This window comes from Geotrypetes seraphini, chromosome 2 (genome assembly GCF_902459505.1).
Source record: "Geotrypetes seraphini chromosome 2, aGeoSer1.1, whole genome shotgun sequence".
In the NCBI taxonomy this organism is placed as follows: domain Eukaryota; kingdom Metazoa; phylum Chordata; class Amphibia; order Gymnophiona; family Dermophiidae; genus Geotrypetes; species Geotrypetes seraphini.
Window position 1 is genome coordinate 3,628,701 of NC_047085.1, and position 17,381 is coordinate 3,646,081.

The following is a 17,381-nucleotide window of genomic DNA, read 5'->3' on the forward strand; positions in this document are numbered from 1 at the left end:
GTTGCAACTGAAGCAGGAAATTCAGGTGGGGTTCCCTGAATGGAAAAATCTTAATAATCAATACAGTTTGGAGTTCTTATGCTTTCAGGTGGACTTCCTGGGACACCAGGCCGCACAGTGGTACAAACTGATATCTGGGTTTATGAATAAAAAACCAAAAACTGGTCTTAGGGACATTTGAAGCATTGAGATTAAGTATCAAATTACTGCATCTCAATGGCCACGAATTTGGTCTTGGAGGATGAGATGTACGATGTCAGCATCTATGAGGCAAACTTGTTTTTTTCTGTTACATAGAGCATTCTGGACCCCTGTTCGTTTACAAAAATTAGATTGCTCTAAGTCTAATAGAGTTGGCATTGTCATCTCGAAGCAGGGACTTTAGATCATTTATTATTCTATTGTCCTTTTATTTTGGCTTTTTGAAAATCAATTTTGTGCCAAATAAATTGTTTATTAGAAAATCCGGTGGCTTTATCATATGATACTATATTATTTGGAATGTCAATGAGGAAGAAAAGTCAAATTTCTTCAAAAAATAATAAGTTATTACTTATTATGACAGGAGTTGCCATTCAACAGATTACATTTAATTGGAAAAATTGGAGTAGATTAAACTATAGTTTCTGGTGGAATTCTCTGTGTCATATATATAAAATGGAAAGAACGTTAGGCACACAGAAAGGTAATTTTAATAAATTTCAGGAGGTTTGGGGACCATTAATAGAATATTGTAATGAGTAATGTGGTATGCAGCCTATGCCTGCTAGGTCTGTCCCCAGAGCAGTACACAGTGCAAAAGCAGACACTACACAAACAGCCCCATTTAAACCCCAAACTGACAGGTTGGATGACTTTCCTTCTTTAACCTATAGAGGGAGCGGGGGAGCAGAGTGGCAGATTTCCCATCCCCCACACAGACCTAGGTTAGTTCGTAGGAAATCCTTATCACCTGAGGGTTTGGGGCGTGGCTGCAGACTGTTAACACAGAGAGCTGAGCTGCTAGAGAGACAAAGACAGAAGCAGAATCAGAAGGAGAAGGAGCAGTTAGAGGACAGGCAGCGGCGCTCAGGGTTGAGAGCTCTGAATGGCAGCAACCATTTGGAAAGCATGGAGCTGACTGAGGCTGGAGCAGAACCGCCTCTCTGCATGCCTGAAGTTCCTCAGGACATGTTGCTGGACCCAGAGCCATATGCTGAGCTGCAGAATGAAGTCCTGCCCATGGAGGTTTGCTGTTTCAGACGCAAGTAGTTGAAACTGCCTAAGTGAGTAACTGAAACCATTGCTTACCTAAGCTGCTTCCAAGTTGTTTTTGGTAACCCTGAAGGAGCTGGAGAACTGTGAGGCCACCTGTGAGAACTGTGAAAGACTTGTTTTGGTTTTTTGAGTTTTATTGTTTCCCCTGGATGGAGGAAGGGTTGATCCAATCACAGGCAGTGGGGTTTGCCCCGCGTTTTCTGTGGTTGGATTGAGGGCCTGTTATTGGCAAAGTTATTACCACGCGGAGCACACTGCCTGGCCAGCACGTTAGCTGCTGGGAGGGCCAGTGCCGTAGCACTGGCACAGGCTGAAGATATCAGTACAAGAGATTGGTTTTGTTTTTCTGTGAAGATTTCCAAGTTGGACTATTAATTGGCTGGAGAGCCAGCTGCAGCTTTGGAGAAGGCTTGCAGTAGTTGTTTGGAAGGTACTGAAGGGGATAGACTTAGTAGATGAGGACAGGTTGTTCACCCTCTCCAAGGTAGGGAGAACAAGAGGGCACTCTCTAAAGTTGAAAGGGGATAGATTCCGTACAAACGTAAGGAAGTTTTTCTTCACCCAGAGAGTGGTAGAAAGCTGGAACTCTCTTCCAGAAGCTGTTATAGGGGAAAACACCCTCCAAGGATTCAAGACAAAGTTAGACAAGTTTCTGCTGAACAAGAACGTGCGCTGGTAGGGCTAGTCTAAGTTAGGGTGCTGGTCTTAGACCAGAGAGCTGCCGCGTGAGCGGACTGCTGGGCATGATGGACCACTGGTCTGACTCAGCAGTGGCAATTCTTATGTTCCATTCATCCAGAGACTGTTTAATTGTATATTTTGGTTGTTTTGGGGACTATTCTTAATAACTGAACATCCTGACAAGTTTGTGGGGTTTTTTAACTGATTTATATGGAAACAAGCAAGCTGACTTGATTTATGTTGATTTGAAGAATACACCCAGTTATTTCCTGAAGATTACCTACCTGGTGTAGTGGTATTTCCTTCTGTGAATCTTTTTTCTTCTTTCCTTGTGCTGCCCGCAGTGGCTCACCAGTGGCGTACCAAGGGGGGGGGGGGGCGATCCACCCCGGGTGCACGGCTTTGGGGGGTGCACAGCCGGCAGGTCCTCCTGCCCTTCCTTTTCCCTGGCCCCGCCGCTACAATCCTACCTCCCCTGCCGACAAGAAATCTTTCCGACGTCAATTCTGACGTCAGAGAGGATGTTCCGGGCCAGCCAGGCAGTGATTGGCTGGCCTGGAACGTCCTCTCCGACGTCGGAATTGATGTCGGAAAGACTTCTTGTCGGTGGGTGGAGGTAAGATTGCAGGCGTGGACCGAGAGAAAGTAAGGGGAGAGGCGCTTTTTTTTCCCCCGCGGTAGGTAGTGCAGGATGTAGGCAGGCAAGCTGGCTGGCTTTAGCACAGCAGGAAGGGAGGGAGATAGGTAGGCAGACAGGCAGGCTGGCTTTGGGGGTGGAGAAAATCTGGAAGGCAGTGGGGGGGGGACATAAGGAGGCAATGGGGGCACTAAGGAGGACACGGGAAGGAGGCACCATGGATACAGGAAGGAGGCACTGGGGGCACTATGGACACAGGAAGGAGGCACTGGGGGGCACTAAGGACACAGGACGGGGCACTGGGGGCACTATGGGCACAGGAAGGAGGCACTGGGGGCACTAAGGACACAGGACGGGGCACTGGGGGCACTATGGACACAGGAAGGAGGCACTGGGAGCACTAAGGACACAAGAAGGGGCACTGGGGGCACTATGGATACAGAAAGGAGGCACTAGGGGCACTAAGGACATGGGAAGGAAGGAGGGAGGAAATAGAAAGGGACAATTGTTGGGCCTGAGTGCAGAAAGAAAGAAATGAAAGAAAGGATACACAGTCAATTAATAGATGTCCCCTTCTGATGAAAAAAATAAATGGTCACGTTACCTCTGACTTACTTTTTCTGCAGCAATCGGCAGCTGCGCTGAGGTGCAGGAAGGTCCCGTGATGACTCATCTGCCTGCTCTGCTCCGGAAGAAGTAAGTTACGTCGGAAGGAGTGGACTCGGCAGATGCAGTCATTGCGGGACTTTGCCACAACTCCCTGCGTCTGCCGGGTCCACCCCCTCCGACGTAACTTACTTCTTCCGGAGCAGAGCCAGCAGATGAGTCATCGCAGGACCTTCCAGCATATGGCTGCTGAATCCACTCCAGAGCAAGTACATCGGAGTGGGGTGGACTGGCAGCCAGCAGCTACAGTCATCGTGGGACCTTATTGAATGAAGGGAGAGAAAGGAGCAAGATTGCTGGAATGGAAGAGTGGTGGAGGGAAAGAAAGGGGGCAGGGTGGTATGGAAGGGTGGTGCTGATAGAATTGATGTACAGAGAAAGGGGAGAGACATAAGGGGAGAATTGTTGGACAAAGGGTGCGAGTGGGAGGGAAAGAGAGATGGTATATATGGGGAAAATAAAGAGGGAGAATTGTTGGACATGATAGTGCTGGAGAGGGTGGATGGAGAAATGTTACACTTGGAGGGAGGAGAGATGACTCAAAGAAGGGAGAGATGTCAGATTCCGGAAAAGGGTGAAGGAAGGAGGGAGAGAGAGAGATGTCAGACCAATGGAAGGTGAAGGAGAGAGTGACCAGGGAATGGAAGGGAAGGAAGGGAGAGTGATATGCCAGACTGCAGGAAGAAGAGGAGAGAGATGCCAGACCGCAGGAAGGGGGGAAGAGAAGGAGCAAGATGTCAGACCATGGGAGAGGAGATATATCAGGCTGTGAGAAGGAGAGGAGAAAGATGGACCATAGGAGGGGGAAGGGGGAAGACAGATATGTCAGTCCACGGGAAAGGAAGAGAGAGGGCGGAGATGGTGCACAGGGATGGAGGAGAGAGAGGGAGGAGATGGTTCACAACAATGGGTGTAACAGGGAAGAGATAAATGCTTTTCATGGATAGGTGGGAATAAGGGAGAAGAAAGAGGGAGGAGATGGTAGACATGGATAGATAGGAAGGAAAGGGAAAACATGGAAAAAGTAGATAGATTTTGAGAAGAAAGCAGAAAAATAGAAGAAAGTGGAATGTCAAAAGTTAATGCTAAAGATGGATGTAGCAGAAAGTAAAGGAGGAGAGAAAAACAACAAATGGATAAGAAGGCCCTGGATACACAGTTAAGAGAGGAGACAGAAGAAAGTGCAACCAGAGACTGGGAAAAGATGATTAGAAAAATAAAATCACCAGACATTAAAGGTAGGGACCAGAATTATGATAGAATTTTTTTTAAATTCTTTATTCATTTTATATTTTACTTCAAGTGCACAGAAAGTAACAATATTTTAACTTAATACATCACTTGAAATTCCATAAATTTTCTCATTAAATAAAATTTATCCCCTCCCCACCCACCATTCAAATATCAAATATCAAAGAATACATATACCATATACTAAATTATTTTCTTCCCTTCCCAACAAGTATTGAAAATCAAAAACCCACCCACCCTCCCCATTCTTTCATTTATATTAATCAGGGAAAAATGATATCTATTCATTACAATAATTGTGATTGTGAGTGTGAATGGTTTGAGTATTGCTTTATTTTCATTTTTTGCCTCATTATTCATAGTGTGACTGTAGGGGAAGGGTGTGTGTGAATGCAAGTTGCCACAAGATGGCCACCTAGTGAAATGCAGGGGGGGATTTCTGTGAGGTAAGTGGCATTCACACCATGCTTAAGGTGGTCTTTTGAGGCTTTGATGCATGCAGCTTGAGACACTGTTGTTGATGCGTTGGGTGCTTGGAGAATGTCCCAGGATACTGATGTGCTAGCTCTACGTAGTATTTCTGGATGTGCTACTTGCATGGTGGGGTGTGATGTGGAGTGATGTATGGGGTGTTTGGTTCATCGACGTGTGGTGTACAATGTATGGTGGGGGGTTGTAGTTTGACATGCCTGGAATTTTCAGGGATTTAGTTCTCTGCACTTGTAGATTGGTTGTGATTGAGTGTTCACCAGTTGGGCTTGCTGAATGGAAGTCCTTTATGGTTTAGAGGGTCTGGTAGGCGGGGTGGTTGGAGTATGGGACCCTTCCATCAGATCATGGCTCTTACAGTATGAGTCCTCGTGGTATAGGAGTCATTAATGTTAAATCAGAAGAGGGGAGGGATATATGGGGTGTGGGAGCAAGGGAGGGGTATAGGTGGTTTTTGGGGGGTTTTCTCATTTGCTGGGTCTGGAGGGTTGATTTTGAGCTTGTGGGTCAAGGAGGGAAAGATGGGTTCAGCAGGATGGACTTTTCAAAAATACATTATGAGAATACGAGAACTTCTACTATTTCCACCATAGGAGTACGGTAATGCTTTGGAACAAACTAACTGGACCGCAAAGGGATCTATCTGATATTCAGAAATTTTAAAAAATGCTTAAAACTATGTTTTGCTCAATGCTGGTTTTAGGATGAGTGTAATGTGAGGATCTGTGAACCCACGGCTTACATGGAATGATCTGTTATTTGAGATGTTTGTTCCATTCTGTGAATGTTACTTTTGACGGTTGACAAATGTTTAAAATAAATAAATATGGGTTCAACTGATAGCAATAATAGAGGGCTACTGTGGTCTAATTGGTATTATTTCCTATATTCATCTAACTTCTGCATATGTATTTGCTGTTTTTTTCTTAGTACTTGATGAGGTGGAAATAACACTGTCACTATTACAGGCTCATAACTTCCTACAAATAGGCTGATGCTAGATCGAGAAATTCATATAAGTGAAATTGAACTAGAGACCTTGGGTCTCAAGTGCCCGCTATTATTTTGCCTTTAGAACAAGTCTTGGCTAATAACTTTCATGCAGGCTATCATCGGAACATTTATCTCCTTTGCTCGCTTTTTAAATTATTTTATGTAAAAACTTTTTCTTTTACCCTTATTTTGGATTTTTTTTATTTTTATCGTTATAGTACTTAGCTTAGGTGTAGTTTCTCTACCCAGCCGTCTGGAAACGATATAGCTTTACTATTACAGGCTCAACATTGTCCCCCTGGACCTGTGTTGGGAGCCTGGAGGGCATTGCATTAATCCTTTTCTGGAATTCTCATCTTTAACTATAGACATAGATAAAGGATTTTAATTTGAGATTGGTCCCCTGGAATGTGGCAGGAATTAAAACTCCGATTAAAAGATCCAAGATCCCAACGTCGGGGACGCCTACAGCAGCCCAGGAAGTGCCGGAGTTGATGTCTTCGTCGGCGCTGCAGGTTTTGCCTTTGACCCCTGATGAGGATCATAGCTTGCTGACTTTCCTACAGCCAGCATCTGAACCCCGAGGACGTGAAATTCGGAGTGAAGCAGGGACTGGAGAGGCGGATTCTTGTGTGGAGCCTCCAGGAATATCTCTCCCAGCTCCTCTGATCAGACCGTCGGTGATTGACATGGAAGCGATCTGAAGTGCCTTGGAATCTTTGCATAAGGTATGCTCCCAGTTTGTTTCCTCAGTTCAAAATTCTAATACTCAAATTAAAACCCTTGATGAGAAATTCCAATGCCAGTCTATTAGAATGGACAAATTAGAAAAAACTGTGGCAGAAGTTAAAGTATCTACTAATTTACACCTGAAGGAAAAAGTTTTGCTTACTAGGAAAATAGAAAATTTGGAGAATGCAAATAGGAATCTGAATTTGAGACTCTTAAATTTTCCTGTCTCCAAGTTTCAATCACCTAGAGATTTATTTTACTCCTTTTAGAAATCAGTTTTGAAATTTCCAGAAAATAACATGCCACCGTTACAAAGGTTATATTACCTTAATCTTCCAAAAGTGCATGAAGAAAAAGGAGGAACATCACCAGGAGAATTGGATCTCACTGGTATGCTAGAGACATCCCAAGAGGAAATTTCAGTTAGAGCCACTTTGCTGGTAACTTTTGTTTTTCTTTAATATAAGGAAGCAATTCTTCGTCTATTTTATAGGACTGATAATGTGGAATTTCATGGATTCAAGATTTAAATATTTCCTGATGTATCGAAATGGACGCAAGCCAGACGTAAGAAATTTCTGGATTATCGTCAGTTAACTTTGAATTTGGGAGCAACCTTTCAGTTACGTTTCCCATGCAAATGTTGCATTACATATCAGAATAATAGATATATCTTTTATGAACCTGATCAGTTACAATTCTTTCTTGAAGGTAAAGCAACTACAAGAGGCCCAGAGACTTCCATGGAATCTCCTAACCAGGTTAATAATTGATTCAAGCTGTACTCCGTAATTTGATTAATTTAGTTATTTCTTGAAGTCCAACTTCCCTTGGAATTTGCTTGATTCTCTCTCTCTTTAATGTGGATTTTAATCATGGTTACTAGTGTGGATTTTATAATTTTAATTTTGGTTTTCTTCTTAAATTGATGTATTTCCTTTCAAGTATTGTTTATTCAACTTGTAAAAGAATATAAATAAATAATAATTAAAAAAAAGATCCAAGATCTTCTCACAGTTGAAAAGGCTGACATAGCATGTTCACAGGAAAGTAAACTTACTGATGAGGAACATGCGAAACTTGTTATGGCCTGGGTTGTTCAGGCCTTTTTTTTTTTTTTTTTTTTTAAGTTCAATATTTTTTATTGAGTTTTTTGAAAAAATATAAGAAACAGTTCAAGTACAGGGTATCAAAAAATAAAACAAAACATTTAGTATAACAAATATTCAGTTATATTGTGCAATATAGAATTGAATCGTTTTAAAAGATCTAAAGTACTAGGACTGTTCATGAAAAGATAATAAAAGAAAAGATAAGAGGAAAGAGAAATTGAAGGAAGAAAGAAAAAGAATAAAATGAGGAAAAAGATGAAGGTAAAGAAAAAGAAGAAGAAGAAGAGAGGAGTGTCTATGAAATAGATTGAACATATGAGTCTAGGAATTTCCAGGATGATTTACATTGTGTCAAACTTTTGGAAAGTCGAATTATATTTTTCTTTTCATAAGCATATGATTCAAATTTATGATACATGCTCAAAGAATTCCACCAAAAGGTGTAGTTTAGTAATGAAGAGGACTTCCAATTTTTCAAGATGTGCATAAGGGCAGTCACAAACATTGCATCAATGAGTTTAGGAGGACAGTTAGACTGTGTAAAACAAGGGTGTTGAGATCGGAGAATTATAATGTCAAAGGAAATTTCTTCTGAACAATTGGTAATAGACTTTATGGTGTCCCAAATTACATGTTTCATGCTTGTTGACGGTGCCAGTGCCCAAACTTTTGAGAAAATACTCCTTATTGAGTGCAACGCAGCATGCCCTTCATATACTAGACGTAATCGCAGAGATTTCAATTAAAGACAGTCCACTCTTGTCCATTTGGAATAACCCCAAAATCCAAATCAATAGTAAATCTCTTTCAGGCCTTTTTTCTAATCCACAAAAGAAGGGAGGTGTGGCTGTTTTGGTTCGAAAGGGTTTTATGGGGTAGATCAAACAGATACAAAGTGATGCTTATGGGAGATATGTGTTACTACATGTCCAAATGCCAAATTTAGAATTCTATCTGCTGGCTGTCTATGCCCCTAACAACTATGAACATGCATTTTTTCGGAAACTGGTCCAATTATCCTCTTGTGCTACTACCCAGCCGGTTATCTTTGCAGGAGACTTTAATCAGGTTATGGACCTGGATATAGATCGCTCTTCCACCACTAAGGGCTCCAGCTTGGGGCAGGAGAAAGGCCTACCATTTCTATGTACTGCCTTAGATGTGGTGGATCCTTGGAGATTGTTAAATCCACTTATCTCAGGCCCCTGGCTCTGTGTCTCAGATAGACTACATCTTGGTCTCACCATCCCTCTTTTCGCGCATCACCTCTGCTGTAATAAGACCCACAGTCATATCTGATCACACTATTTGTTGGGTAGAGTTGGAGCTTCCCCCCTCTATGGCGACATTACCTCCTATTAGAGAATGGCATGGTGGTTGTTACCCGCAGCTAGCCACGGGTAACCCGCTGAAACTGTGACAAAGAAAAAAAGGTCACTGGAATATGGGGACAAGGCCTTTCACTGCCCCGTGGAGCGATGAATGGCCTTGTCTCTGCAGTTAAAGGGGTGAGCAAGCGTGGTGAACAAGCGTGCGGTCCGGCAGCCCCCTCTCTCCCGCCGGCCATCCAGCCGTGCATCTCCCTCCCTCCCTTCTCTTTCCCTTACCTTCTCTTCGTGGTGAACTGGCGATTTCTATAAGGCTATGCCTTGTATTGCAGCCGGAGCCTTGAAGTCGTGTCACATGTGGCTGCTGGAAAAGTCTCCTCTGATGCAACTTCCTGTTTCCGGTTGCATCAGAAGAGACTTTTCTAGCAGCCAATGCGATGCAACTTCAAGGCTCCGGCTGCACTACAAGGCATAGCCTTATAGAAATCGCCAGTTCACCACGAAGAGAAGGGAAGGGGAAGAGAGGGAAGGAGATGCACGGTTGGCTGGTGGGAGGGAGCTGCTGGACAGCGTGAAGGGTGCAGGGGGTGGGGGGATGGAGAGGAAAAGACGCTGAAGCAGCCTGAAGGAAACTGGGGAAGAAAGAGAGGGGAGAAGGGGAAGAGACAGTGGGGAATGGGGACACAGCTGGGAAATGGGGAAGAGACAGTGGGGAGAAGACACTGGGAAATGGGGAAGAGAGAGTGGGGAGAAGACGCTGGGAAATGGGGAAGAGAGAGTGGGGAGAAGATGCTGAAGGGAAATGGGGAAGAGAGAGTGGGGAGAAGACGCTGAAGGGAAATGGGGAACAGAGAGTGGAGAGAAGACGCTGAAGTAAATGGGGAACAGAGAGTGGGGAGAAGACGCTGGAAGGGAAGAAGACAGAGATGCTAGACTATGGGGGAGCTAAGAGAAGAATATGAATGCCAGACCAATTGGGGGGAGGTGAAGGGAGAGGCACAGTAACAGAGCAAATGGAAGGCGCAGAGAGAAGACAGACAGTGGATGGAAGGAATTGAATGAGAAGATGAGGAAAGCAGAAACCAGACAACAAAGGTAGAAAAAAAATTCTATTTATTTATTTTCTTTTCTTTTTTTTTTTTTTGCTTTAGGATAAAATAGTATATTAATTGTATTGATAAAAATTTATAAACAAAGCCCTGCCAGCTGAACATCTCTTTCTCTAGTTCAGCAGCCAGAACTTTGATTTATAAGGAAGGAATAAGCTAAATATTGCAGTACTGAGGCTTATATGGATGCTGTGGGGACGGGGACGTGAAGAGGATGGTGGGGACAGTGGTCCGGGGACGGGGCAGTGACGGGGACAGATTTTTTTCCCCGTGTCATTCTCTACCTCCTATCCCATGTCTAGAAAGCTAGATTAGGATCCTCAACTGAATCCTATTTTCCAACTTTTTTGAAACACACTGCTCTCTCCCTTCCTATTGTTTTTTTTTCCCATACGTGTCTTATTTACTATCAACAATTTGTATTTCTCTCCCCATCTTTTCCTTTTGTTTAATATGTTTTGTCAGGTTAGTTCTATTCGTTTGTTTTGTTTCCCCCAGAAATTTTGTAATTTTACTTTTTTGTACATCGCTTAGAATTTTGAATAAGCGATTAATCAAATTTATAATAAACTTGAAACTTGTCTCTCTAATTTCTTCAGAAATCTTTCATGAGGTGCTTTGTCAAATGCCTTTTAAAAATCGTAATTCACCATATCAACTGGCTCACCTTTATCCACATGTTCATTTACCCCTTTAAAGAAATACAGTAGATTGATGAGGCAAGATTTCACTTGATTAAATCCATGTTGGCTTTCTCTCATTAATCCATGCTTACATATATGTTCTATCATTTTATTCTATATAATAGTCTCTACCATTTTGATCCACATTGACATCAGATTTAGTGGTCTATAATTTCTCAGATCACCTCTGTAACCCTTTGTAAAAGTCGGTGTCACATTGGCCACCCTCCAGTCTTCCAATACTAAGCTGGATTTTAAAGAAAAATTACCAATTATTAAGTCACCGCCATTAAGTCACAGCTCTGCAAGTTCATTTTTCAATTCTATCAACACTCTGGGATGTATACTAGAGAATGACATGGTGGCTGTTACCTGCGGCTAGCCGCAGGTAACAGCCAAAATGGTGAGGAAAAACCTGTGTTCACCTTGGCTACAGGGACAAGGCCATTAACCGCTTCGTGGAGCAATGAATGACCTTGTCCCCACAGTTATGGGAGGGAACGCGCGTGGTCACCTATCGCGCTCCCTCCCTCCTTACTGCCGCCGCTGAGTTTAAACATCTCCCTACTCCCTCCCTGCCCTTTACCTTCGTGGCCGGCGATGTCTAAACTGCCTTCTTACAGCAGCCAGAGCGTTGAAGCTGCGTGCGGCTGCTGTAAAGGTCATCTCTGACGCAACCGGAAGTTGCATCAGAGATGACCTTTCCAGCAGCCATATGAAACTTCAAAGCTCCGGCTGCTGTAAGAAGGCAGTTTAGACATCGTCGACCACGAAGGTAAAGGGCATGGAGGGAGAAAGGGAGGAAAGGTGGGGTGGAGAGGAGCAGACACTGAAGGGAAATGGGTAAAACAGAGTGGGGAGAAGACGCTGAAAGGACATGGGGAAGAAAGAGTGGGGAGAAGGATGCTGAAAGGACATGGGGAAGACAGAGTGGGGAGTAGGACGCTGAAAGGACATGGGGAAGACAGAGTGGAGAGAATTCGCTGGGAAATGGGGAAGAGAGATTGGGAGAAGACGCTGAAGAAAAATGGGGAACAGAGAGTGGGGAGAAGACGCTGAAGGGAAATGTGGAAGAGAGATTGGGAGAAGACGCTGAAGGGAAATGGGGAAGAGAGATTGGGAGAAGACGCTGAAGGGAAATGGGGAAGAGAGAGTGGGGAGAAGATGCTGGCATGGAAGAAGACAGAGATGCCAGATTATGGGGGGAGCGGAGGGAAAAAGATGGGTGCCAGACCAAATTGGAAGGGGGGAGAAAGGGAGAGGCACAGTAACAGAGCAAATGGAAGACGCAGAGAGAAGAGAGACAGTGGATGGATGGAATTGAATGAGAAGATGAGGAAAGCAGAAGCCAGACAACAAAGGTAGAAAAAAAATTATATTTCTTTTTCTTTTTGCTTCAGGATAAAGTAGTATATTAGTTGTGTTGATAAAAAATTATAAACAAAGCCCTGCCAGCTGAACATCTCTTTCTTCAGTTCAGCAGCCATAACTTTGATTTATAAGGAAGGAATAAGCTAAATATTGCAGTACGTAGGCTTGCATGGATGCTGTGGGGACACTGTCGGGGCGATGAAGGGGATGGCGGTGACGGTGATGGGGCAGTGAAGGGAAAGGTGGTGAAGGGCCGGTGGGCCGGGGACGGGGCAGTGACGGGGGACAGATTTTTTCTCTGTGTCATTCTCTAATGTATACCATCCAGTCCAGGCAATTTGCTACTACTTAATTTGTCAAACTGACCCATTACATCATCCATTATTACAGAGATTTGTTTGAGTTTCTCTGATTCATCAGAATTGAATACCTTTTCTGGCACCAGTAACCTCCCCTCCCACCCACACACACATGTTCCTTGGTGAAGACCAAGGCAAAGAATTCATTTTAATCTCTCTTCTATGGCTTTGTCTTACCTGAGAGCCCCTTTTATCCCTTGGTCATCTTAGCAGTCCAACCAATTCTCTTCCCTGCTTCTTGATTTTAATATACCTAAAAAAGTTTTTACTGTGCAGCATCTCTCTCTCCCTTCCCTCCCACATCTAACATTTCCCCCCTCATGCTTCTTTTCCCATTTTGCAGCATCTTTCCCTTCCACCCCAACTGTAACAATCTTTCCTGTCCAACAATTCTCCCTTTCTCTTCTCCTATGCCCCATGTCCAGTAATATTTCCTCTCTTTTTCCCTACACTCTGCGTAACATCTCTTCCTCCCACACCATTTCAAACAATTCTCCTTATTTTCCTCTATATCACCCCCATGCAGCATCTCTCCCTCACATGATACCCCATGTCAAGCATATAATCCTCTCTCATACCTCCCTCACATGCAAACCCAAAAGCCTCCCCTTTGCCATGTACAGCCCAGACAAAACCAGGAAGTTGAGTCAGTGATGGCAGTACGCAGGAGAGGGGAGACTTCCGGGTTAGCCATGTACAGCATTTGAGAATCGCTGATGGTAACCCTTTGATTGTATAAAGGAAAGAAGGAAGTGAGATTTAGTGGTCAAGGGGATGGGACCTAATATACCGCTTTTTCTGTGTGGTTTATTTTGTACCTGGGGCAACAAAGTGTTAAGTGTTTTGCCCAGAGTTACCAGGAGCTGCAGTGGGAATGGTGCTGACGATCTCAGGGTGCTGAGGCAGCTGCTCTAAGCACTAGGCCACTCCAGGACTGAACTCAGCTTGCTTCCCCCTTGTCAGCATGGTCAAGAGTGCAAAGGTGCTGGGTGGGCCTGAGTCTGATCTGGGTGGGACTAGACCACCTGTGGCTCCACTGCTGATTCCAATTCAATAAGTCTTGGCATTCTGGTAGAACAGTTTATAATTCGATGCAAATAAGACTTTAATAGATCTGACCATATTTATTTTAATGATGGATGCTAAGTTGTTTTTAAATATAATTTTAAATTTCAGGAGGTTTGGGGACCATTAATAGAATATTGTAATGAGTAAATAACATTTTTCCCTTATTGGTACAATTGCAAAGTGAGGGATGGGGGGAGGGATTTCTAACCTTGTAGATTTCTAACCTTGTAGTTTAATAGAAAAGATTATATATAATATATTATAGAAACATAGAAAGTGACGGCAGAAAAGGGCCAAGGCCCATCGAGTCTGCCCACTCCATTGACCCACCCCCCTAGTTAATTGCTCTCTGATGACCTTTTCCCTCGAAGAGATCCGACATAAGCATCCCAACTGATCTTAAAAACTGGCACACTGCTGGCCTCAACCACCTGTACTGGGAGCCTATTCCAGCTGTCCACCACTCTTTCAGTGAAGAAGTACTTCCTGGTGTCGCCATGAAACTTCCTGCCCTTTATTTTCAGCGGGTGTCCTCTTGTGGCCGAGGGTCCCCTAAGAAGGAAAACATTATCTTCTACCTTGATGCGACCATTGACATACTTAAATGTCTCAATCATGTCCCCTCTCTCCCTACATTCTTCGAGAGAGTATAGCCGCAATTCGTTCAGCCTTTCTTCGTATGATAGATCTTTGAGCCCCGAGACCATTTTGGTGGCCATTCGTTGTACCGACTCGATTCTCAGCACATCTTTGCGGTAATGTGGCCTCCAGAATTGTACGCAGTACTCCAGATGAGGCCTCACCATGGTTCTGTACAAAGGCATTAGGACGGCGGGCTTCCGACTAACAAAACTTCTCCGGATACAACCCAGCATTTGCCTAGCCTTAGATGAAGCCTTCTCCACTTGTTTGGCCGTTTTCATGTCATCGCTGATGATCACCCCCAAATCCCGTTCTGCGGCAGTCCTTGCTAAGGTTTCTCCATATGAAATAGTAGGGATTTAAGTCGAATATGATAGATAATCAAGTGATATTGTATAAGTTCGAATGTTAAATTTCTGACGCACTTGTTGTAAGATGTAAAAATGAATAAAGAATTTAAAAAAAAATTAAAAAAAAAAAATATATATATATAATCTAACTATAAAGAGGTCATTTGTGATAAATATCTTAACTCCTATGTTAATATAAGGTATAAAGATTAAGTGCTGTGTGCTGTCCGTCACTCACAGTGCTCATATGCTCCACGGTAGTGCTGAGAAGCCACAGGGTGTCTACACTGAGTTTCCGCACACTTTCATCAGGAAGGTCGTCTGCATCAAGACTCAGCCTCTTATTCTGCAGTGACAAGAAAAAGGGAATTCAACAAGACAGTAGCAAGTGCTGGCAAGAGAAACAGGGCAGCTAGCACCTTCAGTAGCAGGGTGCACACAAACATAGTATTTTGACTTGTTTTTCACTATTTACATTTATTTAGCTTGTCCTCCCAGAGGAGCCCAGAATGGTTTACAAGAGTACATTCATAGTATGTGTAGGACAAACTGGTCGCTGTATATGAAGAAGGACATGGTACTACTCGATAGGGTCCAGAGAACAGTGACTAAAATGGTTAAGGGGCTGGAGAAGTTGCCGTACTGCGAGAGGTTAGAGAAACTGGGCCTCTTCTTCCTTGAAAAGAGGAGACTGAGAGGGGATATGATAGAAAAATTCAAGATACTGAAGGGAATAGACTTAGTAGATAAAGACAGGATGTTCATCCTCTCCAAGGTAGAGAGAACGAGAGGGCACTCTCTAAAGTTAAAAGGGGATCGATTCCGTACAAACGTAAGGAAGTTCTTCTTCACCGAGAGAGTGGTGGAAAACTGGAATGCTCTTCCGGAGGCTGTTATAGGGGAAAACACCCTCCAGGGATTCAAGATAAAGTTAGACAAGTTCCTGGTGAACCAGAATGTACGCAGGTAGGGCTGGTCTCAGTTAGGGCACTGGTCTTTGACCTAGGGACTGTCGTGAGAGCAGACTGCTGGGCACGATGGACCACTGGTCTGACCCAGCAGCGGCAATTCTTATGTTCTTAGTTTAGACTACCGCATTTACAGTGTAGACATAACATACCGACTTAAAAATACAGGCTTAGTGGACGTAGGGCGGATTTAATTGCAGCGTTTTCAGTGTAGATATAACATGGAGGTAAAATAGCTTTTCTTAGCAGGTGGGAACATCTTTGTTGTTGGAGAATATGGTAGTAATTCTGGTTATATTTGCGGTGGCATGCGAGTTTTAGTGAGATTCCGTTTTGGGGCTTCTCACTCTTTCAGAACCAGTTTTTACTGAATTCCAATCTGGCTAATTCTCTTACACTATTTCCCACCATGGGGGTAATTCTGTAAAGAAAATGGTAACATTTAAGCAGAACATGAAAAGAGACATAGAGACACATATCTACATTATGCACAGTTTTACATAAATGCCAAATTCCCACCTGTGCATTATTCTGTAATTAGAAGTAGATGTTTGAATGAGGTATGCTAAAGCTGAATGTTGGCATAGGTGGATATGGGCAGAGCAAGGACTGAGTAATAATACTCTGCCTACTACCCAGCACCAGGTCCAAGAACCACCCAAGACACGAGGTACCATCATGGAACCACCCCATAATAAACTGCGCAAGAAACTGAAGACCTTGCCATACCTACAACTCCAACCCAAATCCTGACAACATGATAAGAATCTATAATAAAGTTCAAACAGTAGCAAACTTAATAATTACAAAAATGTTTTAATAGAGAAATCAAAACTTTTGTCATGAGAGCATCTGTAGGAAAACCCAACGCCATCTTCAAAGCCGTTTTCTGTAGCAATTTGCATACCGGTTCTTCTCCTGACACATCGGCTTTGTCTGCAAACCAAGGCTCTTGTTGAGAATTCAGCGTTCCAGTTCCAATTGTGATAGCCATCATGAAAGATGTTCTACATCTACAGTGGATCATGGTTTTTAATGTCTGGCTCAGATAAGTGACTGTGAACTGTATGCTCCGGTTTATTTTCCAAGTACTTTACCTACTATTTTTGCCAGAGAAGAGCGACTAAAATGGTTAAGGGGCTGGAGGAGTTGCCGTACAGTGAGAGATTAGAGAAACTGAGCCTCTTCTCCCTTGAAAAGAGGAGACTGAGAGGGAACATGATCAAAACATTCAAGATAATGAAGGGAATAGACTTAGTAGATAAAGACAGGTTGTTCACCCTCTCCAAGGTAGAAAGAACGAGAGGGCACTCTCTGAAGTTAAAAGGGGATAGATTCTGTACAAATGTGAGGAAGTTCTTCTTCACCCAGAGAGTGGTGGAAAACTGGAACGCTCTTCCGGAGGCTGTTATAGGGGAAAACGCCCTCCAGGGATTCAAGACAAAGTTGGACAAGTTCCTTCTAAACTGGAACGTACGCAGGTGAGGCTGGACTCATTTAGAGCACTGGTCTTTGACCTGGGGGCCGCCGCAAGAGCGGACTGCTGGGCACGATGGACCATTGGTCTGACCCAGCAGTGGCAATTCTTATGTTCAGTGAAAGCTTTCTTTTTCACCATTAGATTTAAGTGTGGGTTTTTGAAGAAAAGGTATTTCTTCCCACTCAAGGACTGAGCCAATGATAAG

General features: G+C 43.5%; 1 protein-coding gene across 5 annotated transcripts in view; it reads right to left on the reverse strand.

Annotated features, from left to right (window-relative positions):
- Positions 1-17,381, reverse strand: part of MROH1 (maestro heat like repeat family member 1) — a 411,563-nt gene that overhangs the window by 259,820 nt on the left and 134,362 nt on the right. For all 5 annotated transcript variants that reach the window (XM_033934479.1, XM_033934480.1, XM_033934481.1 and 2 more), the window contains one exon: positions 14,967-15,074. In XM_033934479.1, coding sequence (XP_033790370.1) covers positions 14,967-15,074 — 108 coding nt within the window. The remainder of the gene's footprint in view (positions 1-14,966; positions 15,075-17,381) is intronic.